At 44.0% G+C, this 15,843-nt stretch overlaps 1 protein-coding gene across 2 annotated transcripts in view; it reads left to right on the forward strand.

The window, feature by feature from the left end:
* LOC109881751 (zinc finger transcription factor Trps1) overlaps positions 1-15,843 on the forward strand; it is a 226,975-nt gene that overhangs the window by 209,212 nt on the left and 1,920 nt on the right. For both annotated transcript variants that reach the window (XM_031795093.1, XM_031795094.1), the window contains exon 7: positions 12,862-15,843. This exon is cut by the window's right edge and continues 1,920 nt beyond it. In XM_031795093.1, coding sequence (XP_031650953.1) covers positions 12,862-14,430 — 1,569 coding nt within the window. In that variant the 3' untranslated portion in view covers positions 14,431-15,843. The remainder of the gene's footprint in view (positions 1-12,861) is intronic.

Genomic DNA, 15,843 nt, shown 5'->3' on the forward strand with positions numbered 1-15,843 from the left:
GATTCTATTAAATGAGAGTTTCCCATCATTTTGCGCTACACTCACTCTGAGTCCAGATTGTCTGTTGTCCTGAGTTTCTTTGTTCCTCCGCTCCTCTCAGTGGGGGCTGAGTTATGGTATCTTGTTCGTTCTATCCTCACCGGAAACTACCCCGATGTTGCAGCAGAATTCTCTGAGAAAAAAAGGGTTCCGAAATGGTTTTTCGGCTGTCCCCATAGGAGAACCGTTTTTGGTCCAAGGTAGAACCCTTTTGGGTTACATGTAGAACCCTCTGTGTAAGAGTGTAGAGAGGGCATCGTTTAACAGAACGTTACATCGCTTGTTTTTTAGAAGGTCTGCAATTAATCAGGGATGATGACGTTTTCATCTGCAGGCACGTTCATCTACCCGGCCAATCCCTGTCTTTCACATCTTGGCAGTGGATGTTCCAGTAGTATTTATATAGTTTTGAATAAAACATTTATATGCTGTACAGAAATCATTTCATAATAGCAGCTCATAAACCGGTGCTGTAGTGGGCCTGTAATTTATGTCTGGACTCTTAGAACATAATAGCACCTGACAGGCAGTGTGGAGCGTAGGACCTACTGTATGTGTGAGTTCCTCAATGCCAACGCGTAGCAGCACTACTTTGTTCTGTCTGAACAGTCTGTCTCTGTCTTTACAGATGTAAAAACTCAACGAGGTAGCAGCATTACTTTGTTTAGTCTGAAGAGTCTCTGTTTACAGTTGCCAAAGCGCACTCCTCCGTCCATCACGCTGACAGAAAACAATGAATGGCATACTCCTAAAGGTCTCCTGAACTGTTCTGAAAAGTTCTGCTGCTGACAACGGAGACACACAGTACCTTATTATCTACGTAGTGCACTACTGTTGACCAAAGCCTTATGAGGCTCTCTATGTCCCCTGGTCAACAGTAGGGCACTATATAAGGAATAGGGTGCCATTTGGGACGCAGACAATGATGAAAGCACTAGCTTTGTGAGGAGTGAGGCAACATAGACGGTATTCATATCACAATGAGAAAGGTAGCTACATTAAAGGTTAATCACTTATCCACTTATGGAGCCTGGAAATACCAAAGCTTTTGTATTGTGTAGGCCTTTGTGTATGGTAGATGATGCCAGTGAGAGATCTCTAATGCATGACACACAGGCTCTGGTTCACAACAGCAGGGGACCACCGACCTAACTGTCTAGACAGACACAGCGGCAGTATGGAAGTAGATGCATGATGCATCACGTGAGCAGGTGAATAGGTTGAAGGGTTGTTTTAGACGGAACATCCTGTAAGAGAGATAATTATGAGCTATCGTAGGAAGTCAAATAAAAGGTCAAGATGGTGGCAGAATGAAGATGACCTTTCTTCTGTCTGCGTCTTCCACCCACCTTCCTTTGTCTATGGCATTACACTGTCAATCTGTTGTCTAACTTTTGGCTAAACATGTCATGAACTTTTACTAGACTTGGATCTCTCTACAGAAAAATGAGAGAGAGAGAGCGAGACCTGGGCCCTGCTAGTAATCCCCAAAAATACAGAAAAGTCTGATTTTCCAGAGAAGGTCCAGATCTCAGGGAATTAGACCAAAGTTCTCAATTGGTACAAAATATATAGAGTAGCCCAAACACTACAATTACTTAGGTTTAAGCTCTGGATGCCTTAATGAGGCAGTGAATGATCTGCGAGAGATAGCACACATTCTACGCCATTAAAAACTAATTGAAGTTGAAATACCTACATTGCTGCCTGAGGGACAGTGATTGATAAACCAACCAACCTGCAAATGTCCTGCAAATGTCCTGTCTTGTTATTGTTATTGTTCATTGTATGGTTATTTTCACCCTTGATTATTGTTGTTGCTGTTGTCACGTTGACAATATTGATTATTATTATTTCAATGATGTTAATATTGTATATCTCCAAAGCTTTTGCAATATATATATTTTTACATCGTGCCCTCATTCAATTCAATTGCGAGAGAGAGACACATAGAGAGACGAATTGAGACAAAGACACAGAGAGAGAGAGAGAGAGACAGAGAGACACAGACAAACAGAGACACACAGAGAGAGAGAGAGAGAGAGAGAGAGAGAGAGAGACACACATAGAGAGACTAATTGAGACAGAGAGAGAGAGAGAAACATGGAGAAATGAATTGAGACAAAGAGACACAGAGAGAGAAAGGGAGAGAGAGAGACAAAGAGAGACAGAGAGAGAGACACAGAGAGACAGAGAAAGGGAGAGAGAGAGACAGAGAGAGAAAGACACACAGAGAGAGAAAGAGAGAGACGAATTGAGACAGACACAGAGAGAGAGAGACACAGAGAGAGAGAGAAAGGGAGAGAGACAGAGAGAGAGAGACAGAGAGAGAGAGAAACACACAGAGACAAAGGGAGAGAGAGAGAGACAAAGAGAGAGAGACACACACTGAGAGAAAGGGAGAGAGAGAGAGACAAAGAGAGAGAGACACACACAGAGAGAAAGGGAGAGAGAGAGAGACAAAGAGAGAGAGACACACACAGAGAGAAAGGGAGAGAGAGAGAGACACACACAGAGAGAAAGGGAGAGAGAGAGAGACAAAGAGAGAGAGACACACACAGAGAGAAAGGGAGAGAGAGAGACAAAGAGAGAGAGACACACACAGAGAGAAAGGGAGAGAGAGAGAGAGAGAGAAAGAGCGAGAGAGAGACACACAGAGAGAGAAAGAGAGAGAGAGACACACAGAGAGAGAAAGAGAGGAACAGAGAGAGAGACTTGAATTGAAATGTTTTTATTATTTTGTAACTTTTGTGAGTAATGTTTACTGTACATTTTATTGTTCATTTCACTTTTATTTATTATCTACTTCACCTGCTTTGGCAATGTTAACTTATGTTTCCCATGACAATAGAGCACTTTAATTTAATTGAATTGAGAGAAAGACAGAGACAGAGAGAAGGGAGGACAAAGAGCGTCCATGGCTGTGTGGGTTCAGAATGTTCCGGTCAGTAGAGGGCAGTCTTTCTTTCTTCTGGTCTGAATCATCTTCTGCTTCTCCTCTCCTCCAGACAGACAGCCTTGACAGCTGGCTGAGAGAGAAAGAAAGAGAGAGACGGAGATAGTGAGAGAGAGAGAGAGAGAGAGAGAGAGAGAGAGAGAGAGGGTAGAGAGAGAGATGGAGATAGTGAGAGAGAGAGGTAGAGAGAGAGATGGAGATAGTGAGAGAGGTAGAGAGAGAGACGGAGATAGTGAGAGAGAGAGAGGTAGAGAGAGAGACGGAGATAGTGAGAGAGAGAGAGAGGTAGAGAGAGAGAGAGAGGTAGAGAGAGACGGAGATAGTGAGAGAGAGAGAGAGAGGTAGAGAGAGACGGAGATAGTGAGAGAGAGAGAGGTAGAGAGAGAGACGGAGATAGTGAGAGAGAGAGAGAGGTAGAGAGAGAGACGGAGATAGTGAGAGAGAGAGAGGTAGAGAGAGAGACGGAGATAGTGAGAGAGAGAGAGGTAGAGAGAGAGAGAGAGAGAGGTAGAGAGAGACGGAGAGTAGAGAGAGAGGTAGAGAGAGAGGTAGAGAGAGAGACGGAGATAGTGAGAGAGAGAGACGGAGATAGTGAGAGAGACGGAGAGAGAGAGAGGGGTAGAGAGAGAGACGGAGATAGTGAGAGAGAAAGAAAGAGAGAGAGAGACGGAGATAGTGAGAGAGAGAGAGAGAGAGAGAGAGACGGAGATAGTGAGAGAGAGAGAGAGAGAGAGAGAGAGAGAGAGAGACGGAGATAGTGAGAGAGAGAGAGAGAGGTAGAGAGAGAGACGGAGATAGTGAGAGAGAGAGAGAGAGAGAGAGAGGTAGAGAGAGAGACGGAGATAGTGAGAGAGAGAGAGAGGTAGAGAGAGAGAGAGGTAGAGAGAGACGGAGATAGTGAGAGAGACGGTGATGGTCCGGGCCTAAACCACCCAAAAACAACACTAGACACTATGGTTGTCCTCTAGGTTACAGAGAACTGCTAGTCCCATCCACCAAACTACCAGGTGTGAAACAGGGAAGAGACTCAGTGGGTATGCTAATTTGGTATAGAGCAGATCTAACCCACTCTATTAAATTAGTCAAGACAGGAACATTTTACATCTGGATAGAAATTTATAAGAAAATGATTCTCAACAGAGAAAAATGTCCTCATGTATCCCCTCAATAGAATCCCCATACTTTAACGATGACAACTTCTCCATCCTAGAGGGGAGATCAACCATTTCCAGGCCCAAGGACATGTACTAATCTGTGGTGACCTAAATGCCAGAACTGGACAAGAACCTGACACCCTCAGCACACAGGGGGACAAATACCTACTTGGGGGTGACAGTATTCCCTCCCCCATATGCCCCCCTAGACACAACTGCGACAACATAACCAACAAAAATGGTTATGCAGCTCTGTCAGACGCTGGGTATGTACCTTGTCAATGGTAGACTTTGAGGGGACTAGTACGGTAGATGCACCTATAGCTCATCTCTTGGTAGTAGTACTATAGACTACTTTATCACTGAACTCAACCCAGAGTCTCTTAGAGCGTTCACAGTCAGTCCACTGACAACATCACACTCTACTTCAACAGAACTATGCTCAATCATGAGTAGGGATGGGTGCCAAAACCCGGTATTAAACGGGCCCCGAGGCTAAATTATGATAGACAGTATTGATAAAATCTGATGTTATCGGTTCTTCTTTCGGTACTGGAGAAATTAAGATTTCCTATTTATTATTGCTACAATAATTGCTAGAATTGCTACAATTATTGCTAAACGTTATCTTGCACATTTTATCTCACCAACCGTTTCTAATTTGCAATATGATTAAGACATTCGTCTATAATGCGTTGTCACTATTCCCAATCCAGAAGAGAGATCTCTCTCGTGCGGAGCCTGTGTCTCTTACACGCTACAGCACGCGCGTGCACGCACACACACACACACACACACACACACACACACACACACACACACACACACACACACACACACACACACACACACACACACACACACACGAAAGACCTTGCTCTTAATTAGTGACTTTGGAGGAGAGAACTAAATGTTCAAAAGTGTGGTTACACATCACCAGAGTCGATGCTGCCAACGCTCGTTACCACAAGTGCAACAAGACATTTTCTTGTAAGGAAAACACGAGCAATCTGTCCAAACATCTATGGAAAGTGCATCATGTACTGGCTCGTAGTTCATCCCTCGTTGTCTGATCTCCTGTAAGGGTTGTCGTTGGGAGAAAGAGAGGACCAAGGTGCAGCGTGGTAAGTATTCATTGTTATTTAATAAAGAATGAATACTGAACCAAAAACAATGCACGACAAACCAACAGTCCTGAACAGTGCAACAAAACACAGAACAGAAAATAAACACCCACAACCAAATTGGGGAAAACAGGCTACCTAAGTATGATTCTCAATCAGAGACCACGAACGACACCTGCCTCTGATTGAGAACCATACTTGGCCCAACATATAGAAATATAACAACCTAGAAAAACAAACATAGACTGTCCACCCCAACTCACGCCCTGACCATACTAAAACAAAGATAAAACAAAGGAACTAAAGGTCAGAACGTGACATCTCCGTTAGGTATGTATGCTAGCAGCCTAGAGCCCACACACTAGATTATGTGAACATGGGTTCCTGATCAAAAGGAACCATTAGCCTGCTGATTGTTTAGCTATGGGTGCGTTCAGAAATTCAATCACCCATTTAAAGATTTTTCAAATTTTTTGTTAAATTTGCATTTACAATGAACCAACCCACTCCTCCCTCTAATACCACTGGTCCAAGCCAAAGACCAGCCCACAGCCCATTCACGCTGGCAGCTAGTGGGAGGATGACTGAGGAGAGGGGGAATGAGTGCCACCTAGCCGTTCATAGTGAAAGGCCTACACCCCTCTGCAACAGTGGAGTCCAAGGGCTTTGGGTAACAGTCTGTCAGTATGTATTGAGTTGTATTCATGTTTAGGATATAGTGGTATAAAAGGGTTGTCTGTTAGTCCCATGACTCCACAATACACAACAACACAAACATTCAATAATGATAATTCAACACATGAAAACTATATAGTTTTTTACTGTAGGGAGATGAGCAAGGCACTCAACCCCAAATATACCCCTCCCTCCAGGAGTTACTGCCTACCTGGTATGGTGCAGAAAAGGTCAATGTGATCACTGAGCTGAAGGAGGTGCCAAAGCTGGCCATCACATCAGACGGGTGGACCAGCCTCTGTTAAGACCACTATCTCACTGTTACAGTGCCCTACACAAGCCAGGGCAGTGTTAAACAGAAGGTCCTCCACACCAGGACAGTGTTAAACAGAAGGTCCTCCACACCAGGACAGTGTAGAACAGAAGGTCATCCACACCAGGGCAGTGTACAACAGAAGGTCCTCCACACCAGGACAGTGTAAAACAGAAGGTCCTCCACACCAGGACAGTGTACAACAGAAGGTCATCCAGACCAGGACAGTGTACAACAGAAGGTCATCCACAACAGGACAGTGTACAACAGAAGATCATCCACACCAGGGCAGTCATCCACACCAGGGCAGTCATCCACAGCAGGACAGTGTAAAACAGAAGGTCCTCCACACCAGGGCAGTCATCCACACCAGGACAGTGTTAAACAGAAGGTCCTCCACACCAGGACAGTGTACAAATCGCAAACTGGTAGTGGCAGAGGAGCTCTCAGACATTCTTGATGAGTTTGAGAGAGAGCCGAGCAAGATTTTAGCTGTGACTGTTGATAATGCTGTTAATATGGATGTTGCCATCAAGAGGCTACACATCCTAAAAATAGGATGCTTTGCACACACACACTGAATCTGGCAGCTCTGAAAATCTACTAAATGACTTCCATTGATCAGCCTGGTCGTGTGGTTCAAGAGATCCTCGATGTCCAGCCCCAATCAGAGCAGTGGTCGTGTGGTTCAGGAGATCCTTAATGTCCAGCCCCAATCAGAGCAGTGGTCGTGTGGTTCAGGAGATCCTTAATGTCCAGCCCCAATCAGAGCAGTGGTCGTGTGGTTCAGGATATCCTCCATGTCCAGCCCCAATCAGAGCAGTGGTCGTGTGGTTCAGGAGATCCTCGATGAGACAGTCCCTCCATTGTACAAAACAAGGAGTGCCTTGGAGGAGCTGTTCTCAGAGGACGACAGGAAGTTGAGGTTGACGATCCAACAGGACACCTCGTCCCTCACCCTCAGCGAGCATGTTGACCTAGAGGTGGAGCTCTACAAATGCCTGCCTCCCGTCCCCATGGCTGAAGATCCTGTGATGTGGTGGTGGGAGAAGAGAGCTACTCTGCCTCTCCTCACAAACGTTGCAACAAGCTACCTCTGTGCTCAAGCCTCCTCCACACCTAGCGAGAGGGTATTTTTGACTGCAGGGAACAGAATAAGCCAGGAGAGGTCCCAACTTCTGCCAGATACGGAAAATATGTTGATCCAGAAGAACTGCTAGTTCAGTTAGAACAGTTAGATCTGCAGCCTACCTACAGGCCCCACCCATGTTGTTCTCTACCACTGTCTTTAATAGTCTAGAAGAGTCTATAATAGTGATTTGATCAAAATATTGCTGTTTCTTTTGCTGTAAATAATTATTTATTTTATTTATTTTCAATTTCAGAAAATAAAGCAATGTTAATTCTGTTCTTAATTTGTTTGGTTTCTTTCTCGTAAAAAAAAACCTAAAATAACCGAGAAGAATACCGTTAAAGTACCAGATCGATAAGCAGTATTAGTCAAATCTTAACGATACCCATCCCTAATCATGAGTCATCAAAGCCAAAGGAACTGCATAATATTTATACATTCTAAAGAAGGAAGGAAAGTAGTGTGGAAATCTACCAGAAATCTATTAGGCAACAACCAATTCAATCCCTTCCAGACAATTTCCTGTCTGGAAGTGAAGGTGTAAACTTAGTGGTGTAAAACAGTCTATTTGACCTCTCAGCTTCCCTATCAAATCAAAAAAAGGTCAAGCTGACAACCTAAGAAAATGAACAACAATGACAAGTGGTTTGATGAAGAAGGCAAAAACCTAAAAAAGAAATTGAGAAACCTATCTAACCAAAAGCATAGACACCCAGGAAAACTGAGCCTATGCCTTCACTATGGGGATTCACTAAAACAATACAGAAATACACTACGGGGAAAAAGGAACAGCACATCAGAAATCAGCTCGTAATTGAAGAATCCATTGAATCTAACCAATTCTTGGAAAATTGTAAAACTCTAAACAAACAACAACATGAAGAGTTATCTATCCAAAACAGAGATGTATGGATAAACCACTTTTCCAATATTTTTGTCTCTATAACAAAGAACAAACAGTAGAAACATATACATGATCAAATACAAATCTTAGAATCAACTATTAAAGACTGCCAGAACCCATGGGATTATCCAATTACATTGAATAAACTACTGGACAAAATACAAATTCTCCAACCCAAAAAGGCCTGTGGGGTTGATGGTATCCTAAATTAACTGATCAAATATTCAGACCACAAATTCCAATTGGCTATACTTAAACTCTTTAACATCATCCTCAGCTCTGGCATCTTCCCTAATATTTGGAATCAAGGACGGATCACTCCATTCCACAAAAGTGGAGACAAATTTGACCCCATAACTACCGTGGGATATACATCAACAGCAACCTTGGGAAAATCCTGCCTTATCATTAACAGCAGATTCGTACATTTCATCAGTGAAAACAATGTACTGAGCAAATGTCAAATTTGATTTTTACCAAATTACCATACGACAGACCACGTATTCACCCTGCACACCCTAATTGGCAAACAAACCAACCAAAACAAAGGCAAAGTCTTCTCATGCTTTGTTGATTTCAAAAAACCTTTTGATTCAATTTGCCATGACGGTCTGCTATACAAATTGATGGAAATTGGTGTTTGTGAAAAAATTTTCAACATTATAAAATCTATGTACACAAACAGCAAGCATGTGGTTAAAATTGGCAAAAAACACATATTACTTTCCACAGGGCCGGGGGTGAGACAGGGATGCAGCTTAAGCCCCACCCTCTTCAACATATATATCAATGAATTGGTGAGGGCACCAGAACCGTCTGCAGCACCCGGCCTCACCCTACTAGAATCCGAAGTCAAATTGCTGATGATCTGGTTCTTCTGTCCACAATCAAGGAGGGCCTACAGCAGCACCTAGATCTTCTGCACAGATTCTGTCAGACCTGGGCCCTGACAGTAAATCTCAGTAAGACAAAATGAATGGTGTTCCAACAAGGGTCCAGTTGCCAGGACCACAAATACAATTTCCATCTAGACACCATTGTCCTAGAGCACACAAAAAACTATACATACCTCGGCCTAAACATCAGCACCACAGGTAACTTCCACAAAGCTGTGAACGATCTGAGAGACAAGGCAAGGAATGCATTCTATGCCATCAAGAGGAACATAAAAAACACACCAATTAGGATCTGGCTAAAAATACTTGAATCAGTTGTAGAACCCATTGCCTATTATAGAATTCACAAAACGGAGACTCTGCATGCAGAATTCTGCTAAAATATCCTCAGTGTACAATGTAACACACTAAATAATGCATGCAGGGCAGAATTAGGCCGATACCCGCTAATTATCCAAATCCAGAAAAGAGTGGTTAAATTCTACAACAACCTAAAAGGAAGTGATTCCCAAACCTTTCCTAACAAATCCATCACCTACAGAGAGATGAACCTGGAGACTCCCAACTAAATCATGAGAAAACAACAAGATAATTACTTGACACATTGAAAAGAATTTACAGAAAAACTGAGCGTACAGACTCAGTGAGCATAGCCTTGCTATTGAGATAGGCCGCCTTAGGCAGACTTGGCTCTCAAGAGAAGACAGGCTATGTGCATACTGCCCACAAAATGAGATGGTAACTGAGCCGCACTTCCTAACCTCCTACCAAATATATGACCAAATTAGAGACATATATTTCCCTCAGATTACACAGACCCACAAAGAATTCAAAAACAAATCCACTTGTGATAAACTCCCATATCTACTGGGTGATCAGTGTTCAATCACAGCAGCAACATTTGTGACCTGTTGCCACAAGAACAAACACCATTGTACATACAATCTTTTCATAAAGAAACTGATAAAACACACAGGTGCTAAAACAAGGTGACTTACAAAGATGAGAACCAAGAGAGGGAGTGCAGTGATGTATTATCCACAACTAAAGAATCATTGTGGAATCTGAAATGACACATATCCCCAAAGCATGATGGTGTACTTACTACGTGCACATGATAAAAGAACGAGGTGGGTAGCTAATTAAGTGTGTCATTGTACCAAAGTATTTATAAACAAAAATCTGATCTCTTAAACGGTTCCTCCATTGTTGTTCTATTATCTATACAATGGGCCATAATTGATTTTGGCCCAATAGGCATTTTCCAACATTCAAGGAACTTTCCGATTTGATTGGTTTATTTTGCCTTAAAAACTTTAGGCCTATCTATTGAAAAATTTAAAAACAACTCTGCATCTCTGCGCCGCCTGGCAAGAGTGGCCTAAAGGGTGTTTAGCATCCCCAGTGGCTCGGCAAATGTGGAGAGGATATTCCCCGCTGCTGGCCGGCTCTCCAGACACCATCACATGAGCCTGAAGCCACAGACTGGACAAACTCTTGTTTCTAAAAATGTTTTTAAAGATAGACTGAGCCTAATAAGATGTTTTTTATTTCATTTATATTTTATTCTAAGTAGGCTAAGTCACAGCCTGTATACGCAATTTATATACTATCATGATTTAATACAAAGAAATGTTGTTTAAATGCTGGTGGCCTAATGTCCCTGACTGCCTACCAGCCTAGTGTGTCACACTCACAGTGTATTTCTTTGTATGCTATAGCCTTGAAATAATTGAAATCATATAGCCTTCTTAGACTCTGTCTCCTGACCTATTTAGTGTTTATATGCTGTTTAATATGACATGTAGCCTATTTAAAAATGGTGAGCTTCTTAGATTAAATGTTCATGTTTATTCAAATACTTTTCATTCAAATCATATGGTTTGGTTTCAATACGAAATGGAAGGTCCAAGTAGTCACAACAATAGATGGGTTGTTGGTTAAATTGTGATTTTAATGAATGGAGCCAATTTGGAGCTACAGTTTTTTCTCACTGTGAGTGAGTAGTGGTTTTTAACAGAGCGGTTGAAAGGACATGGAGCAATGAGCGGGATTTCCAACCTCTCAGCTCACATACTCTGCTCCGTGTTTCTGAATAAATACCCATACTGTATGTATGTAGGGAGGGATAATACTAGGCTTCCCTTTTTCCTATCTTCCTAACTGTGCCATGGATTATTTCATTTATTTTTTACCCCCCCATTTTGGGGGTTGAAATGATTGGTTTCCTTTCCCCAGGAACATGACAACAGATTGTCCATCACTAAGACAAGCTGAGAGGCAGTGGTATGGTGTGTATGGTGTGGGATTGATTCCTCAGGGACATTTCACACCTAGAATTCAGTCTGCAATGCGGCCAATCTGATCCCTTTAATTCATATTCTCTTCTGGTCATTTCTTCATATGCAGTATGTGTAGGGAGCAGAGCAATGAGAATGTCCTCACCTCCATTTAAAATGTTCTCTCTCTCTCTCTCTCTCTCTCTCTCTCTCTCTCTCTCTCTCTCTCTCTCGTGTGCCCATTAGTTTGGGCTCGCAGTAATTTCTGGGAGATTTCCATGGAAAGTGGGGAAACGTCGGTATGAAAACATGTCTGTCGGCATTGCCATGTGATATGTCACCTGAGAGAAGTTGCTGGTAAATGCCAAACCCTACCTGTGGCAAGAAGGAGAGAAAAATAAATAGAACAGGAAAAGGAATTGGAAGGAAAGGCCTAGGTGATAAATGAGGGCAAGAATGTTCATTTTTGTCTTCCATTTCAAATATGCCCTAAAGGTAAACAGACTTCCTCCGCCAGACGAGACTGGATGTTTCTGTATTTTTCAAGTCAATGCTTGGGGCATGTCATATCACACACAAACACAGAAATTACGAAGAAATGATGACCCTAAGCTGGCCACACAAAAAATATATTGTTTAATGATTTCTGTATTTCCCTGGTGGCTAAACAGATGAAGTGGCTAGTTAATGAGTGGATTCTGTAGGCTACATCTACTATTCTGTGGATCTTGTAGTAAAATGAAATGTGTTCCCATTTAAACAGTTGTGTGCCATCTGCAGTACAGCAACACTGCTGCAGTATTTACAGTAGGCCTTAGCCCCTTATTTGGCTGTAATAAACAATGTGCGCTGCCCTAGGGCAAGGCTTGTCTGTGTGTCAGCGCTAGACGGAGGCCAGGTGCTTGTGTCTCCTGTCTGTCCAGCTGTGACAGGGTGGTGGCCGGGGAGCAGAGGGTGTAGGGGGGGGGGGGGGGTGGAGGATAGAAGAGCTGTAACTATCAGGATTAAGCTACACTGACTACAGCCTGACTCGCGGAGTCCCCTTTTGATATTGCAGTCATTCTGGGATCATTTTAGGGCTTGATTCAATCCATATCGCAGAAGATCCGCGGTATAGCATGATTGAAATTTAAAGGGAATTTTTCCGAATGAACCAACATATGCAGTGTTTCCAGTGAATTTGGTCTCCGTGGACGCGGGAACATCGCCTTTAAAGTTTCCATCACACTATAGCGACGATATGGATTGAATCAAGCCCTTAGTGTTGTGACATGCTCTGGTAATATTCTTACTATGAAATTCCTATTATTAAGGACATATTTATGTGAATGTTTTTATGCATAGCTTGATACATACATAAATAAAATATCTATCTTTGTCTCTCACCAGACTCCCCGGCCGCTGAACATCATCAAGCAGAACAACGGTGAGCAGATCATCCGCCGGCGCACGCGGAAGCGGCTCAACCCCGACCCTCTGCCCTCCGAACCTGTGGGCTCCAAGCAGAGGAGGGTCAGCAGCGAGGAACGCCTCAACCTCGACCCTCTGCCCTCCGAACCTGTGGGCTCCAAGCAGCGGAGGGTCAGCAGCGAGGAACGCCTCAATGGCAGTCCCCTGGAGCGCCGGCCAGGAGAGGATGGGCCAGGCTCGGAAGGAGTGCCTGTCCCTCGTAAAGGGGAGCCTCAGAATTCCCTGGGCCAGTACGAGGCCTGCGGGTCCTCTGGGTTCAAGGGTCACCCCAGCCCCCGCTCCACCCACTCCTTCCTAGTTAGCCAAACCCTGGAGATTCACAAGCGAATGCCTCCTTTGCACATACACAACAAGAACCCTGCAGAGGGAGGGGCGGAGGGGAACGGGGTGGGCTCAGCTGGGGTCCATCACACGGGCTTGGAGGGGAAGGGTAGCTTGTCCTCCGAGAGGGGTAGCCCCATCGAGAAGTACATGCGTCCCTCCAAACAGGCCAGCTACTCGCCACCGGGCAGCCCCATCGAGAAGTACCAGTACCCGTTCTTCAGCCTGCCCTTCATCCACAATGACCTGCAGAGCGAGTCCGACTGGATGCGCTTCTGGACTAAGTACAAGATGTCTGTTCCGGGCAACCCACAGTACCTAGGCCACATGTCTGGTCTGCCCAACCCTTGCCAAAGCTTTGTGCCTTACCACACCTTTAGCTTGCCCTCACACTTCCCTCTCCCGCCCTCCGCCGGCCCCGAAAGCGACATCCCTCTCGACCTGGCCATCAAACATTCCAAACCGTCCGCCAACGGCTCCACCGCCTTGCCCACGGTCACGGCGGGGAAGGAGGATGAGAAGCATAGAGAGCAGCAGGAGAGAAGAGAGGAGAAAGTAGACGAGGGGGCATCCCCCCAGCCTTCTCCTCCCCCAGACGTTGCAGCCAAGCCGGAGAGGGTGGACCAGGGCACTCAGGATGAGCTGACCAGTAAGGAGAGGGTGGACCAGGGCACTCAGGATGAGCTGACCAGTAAGGAGAGGGTGGACCAGGGCACTCAGGATGAGCTGACCAGTAAGGAGAGGGTGAACCAGGGCACTCAGGATGAGCTGACCAGTAAGGAGAGGGTGGACCAGGGCACTCAGAATGAGCTGACCAGTAAGGAGAGGGCGGCCCAGGGCACTCAGGACGAGCTGACCAGTAAGGAGAGGGTGGACCAGGGCACTCAGGATGAGCTGACCAGTAAGTGTGTCCACTGTGGCATCCTCTTCCTGGATGAGGTTATGCACGCCCTGCACATGAGCTGCCATGCTGACGGAGGGCCCTTCCAGTGCAGCATCTGCCTGCATGCCTGCGCAGACAAGTACGACTTCACCACACATATACAGAGAGGGCTTCACCTGCCCACCGTCGAGGCTGAGGCCGATGCTGAGGCCGATGCTGAGACCGATGCTGGGGCCGATGCTGAGGCCGATGCAGAGGCTGATGCTCCAAAGGATTGTGTGTGATTTTGGTGCATTACAGACTTGGACCTTTAACACAGGCATAGCAGTATGAAAAAGAACAAAATAAATGGACTAAAGCGTACTGTAATGATTGAATGAGAAGAAGACTTTTTGCTCAACGTGCCATGATAGCTTCTGTAGGGAACTCATATCATCTAACCATTTATATTGAACATAATACAGAACAAGCGATTGGCTGTTTCCTTTTTCTTCGTTTGTAAAGGAAAACGCTTTTGAAGAAAGTGGTACTACAAATAGACGCTTATTTTTAGTTTTTTTTGTTGCTGTTGTTAATTTTTTTTATTCGGAAGTGTTACTTTGACAAGGCAGTTCGGCGAACAACAAGGTACATCTGGGCTGAATGTTCTCTTACCTGGTTGGTTCAATGTTCCAAATGGAATGAGGAAGTGTGAATTGATATGTAAAATGGGGAGATGGGGAAACATCAGTCGTCTGTCATAATCTCCTTCACAGTGGATGGGCAGAGCGATGACTAGTGATTGGACCGTCCTCAAATAAACGTCCTCAGGGAACGTGGCTGAGTCAAACAACATATCCTACGGTGCTTTCAGTTGCATCGGTCTCCACTTAACATCCAACTAAGTGTCTATGTTTTAATGTATTTTAGTTATAGATACTGTTTGTTCGGGGGGGGGGGGTTTGGGGGGGGGGGGACTATTGTCACAGAACTTCCTCTAGACATTTTAAGCTGCTGCCTTAGTTGCTAGGATACAAACCTTATATCACTAAAGACATTTGGGAAGGAAGAAAAATGCAAAAAGCAATATTTTTTTCTAAGTTGTTAAAAATTTTAAAAATTCATAATATCAGTGCCTGATATATTGAACAAAGTATTTTCTACCTGGTATGTTGATATGCAACATTGACTTTGCATTGAGTAAAGGGCCATGAGCTTGACTCTGTAAAACTGTTTACATTTGCAAATGTAGCAAACAAGGTAATGAAGCAAAATTCCTGCAATTCAGAGTATTTTTCTCTCATGTGGACAGGACAGGACGATCACGAAACAAAACAGAGGCCTTTTGTCAAAAGGTTGAATGGGAGATGAAATGCAGTCATATGATTTGTTCTATTCTTTTGAATGGCACAGAGACACTATCCATTCCATGTCTTTCTTTGTGTGTTCCTGCTCGTACACTTTGAAATGCTTTATTGTCTATACAGATGCCCTGTATTAGACTCTGTTCATCCTGTATGTTTTTTTAAGAGAAGCTGATATACTGTAGCTTGGTTATAAGTATTGTTCTGTGAGCTTTACAGCTTTGAGCATCATAGGTTTACACAAGGCCCTATTTTTTTTGTATGTCTATTATATATATATATATATATATATATATATATATATATATAATACTTTAATATTTGGCTTTTAGTCATGTTGGGACTTGATTTGAA

The sequence above is a fragment of the Oncorhynchus kisutch genome, linkage group LG17 (genome assembly GCF_002021735.2).
Source record: "Oncorhynchus kisutch isolate 150728-3 linkage group LG17, Okis_V2, whole genome shotgun sequence".
NCBI lineage: Eukaryota > Metazoa > Chordata > Actinopteri > Salmoniformes > Salmonidae > Oncorhynchus > Oncorhynchus kisutch.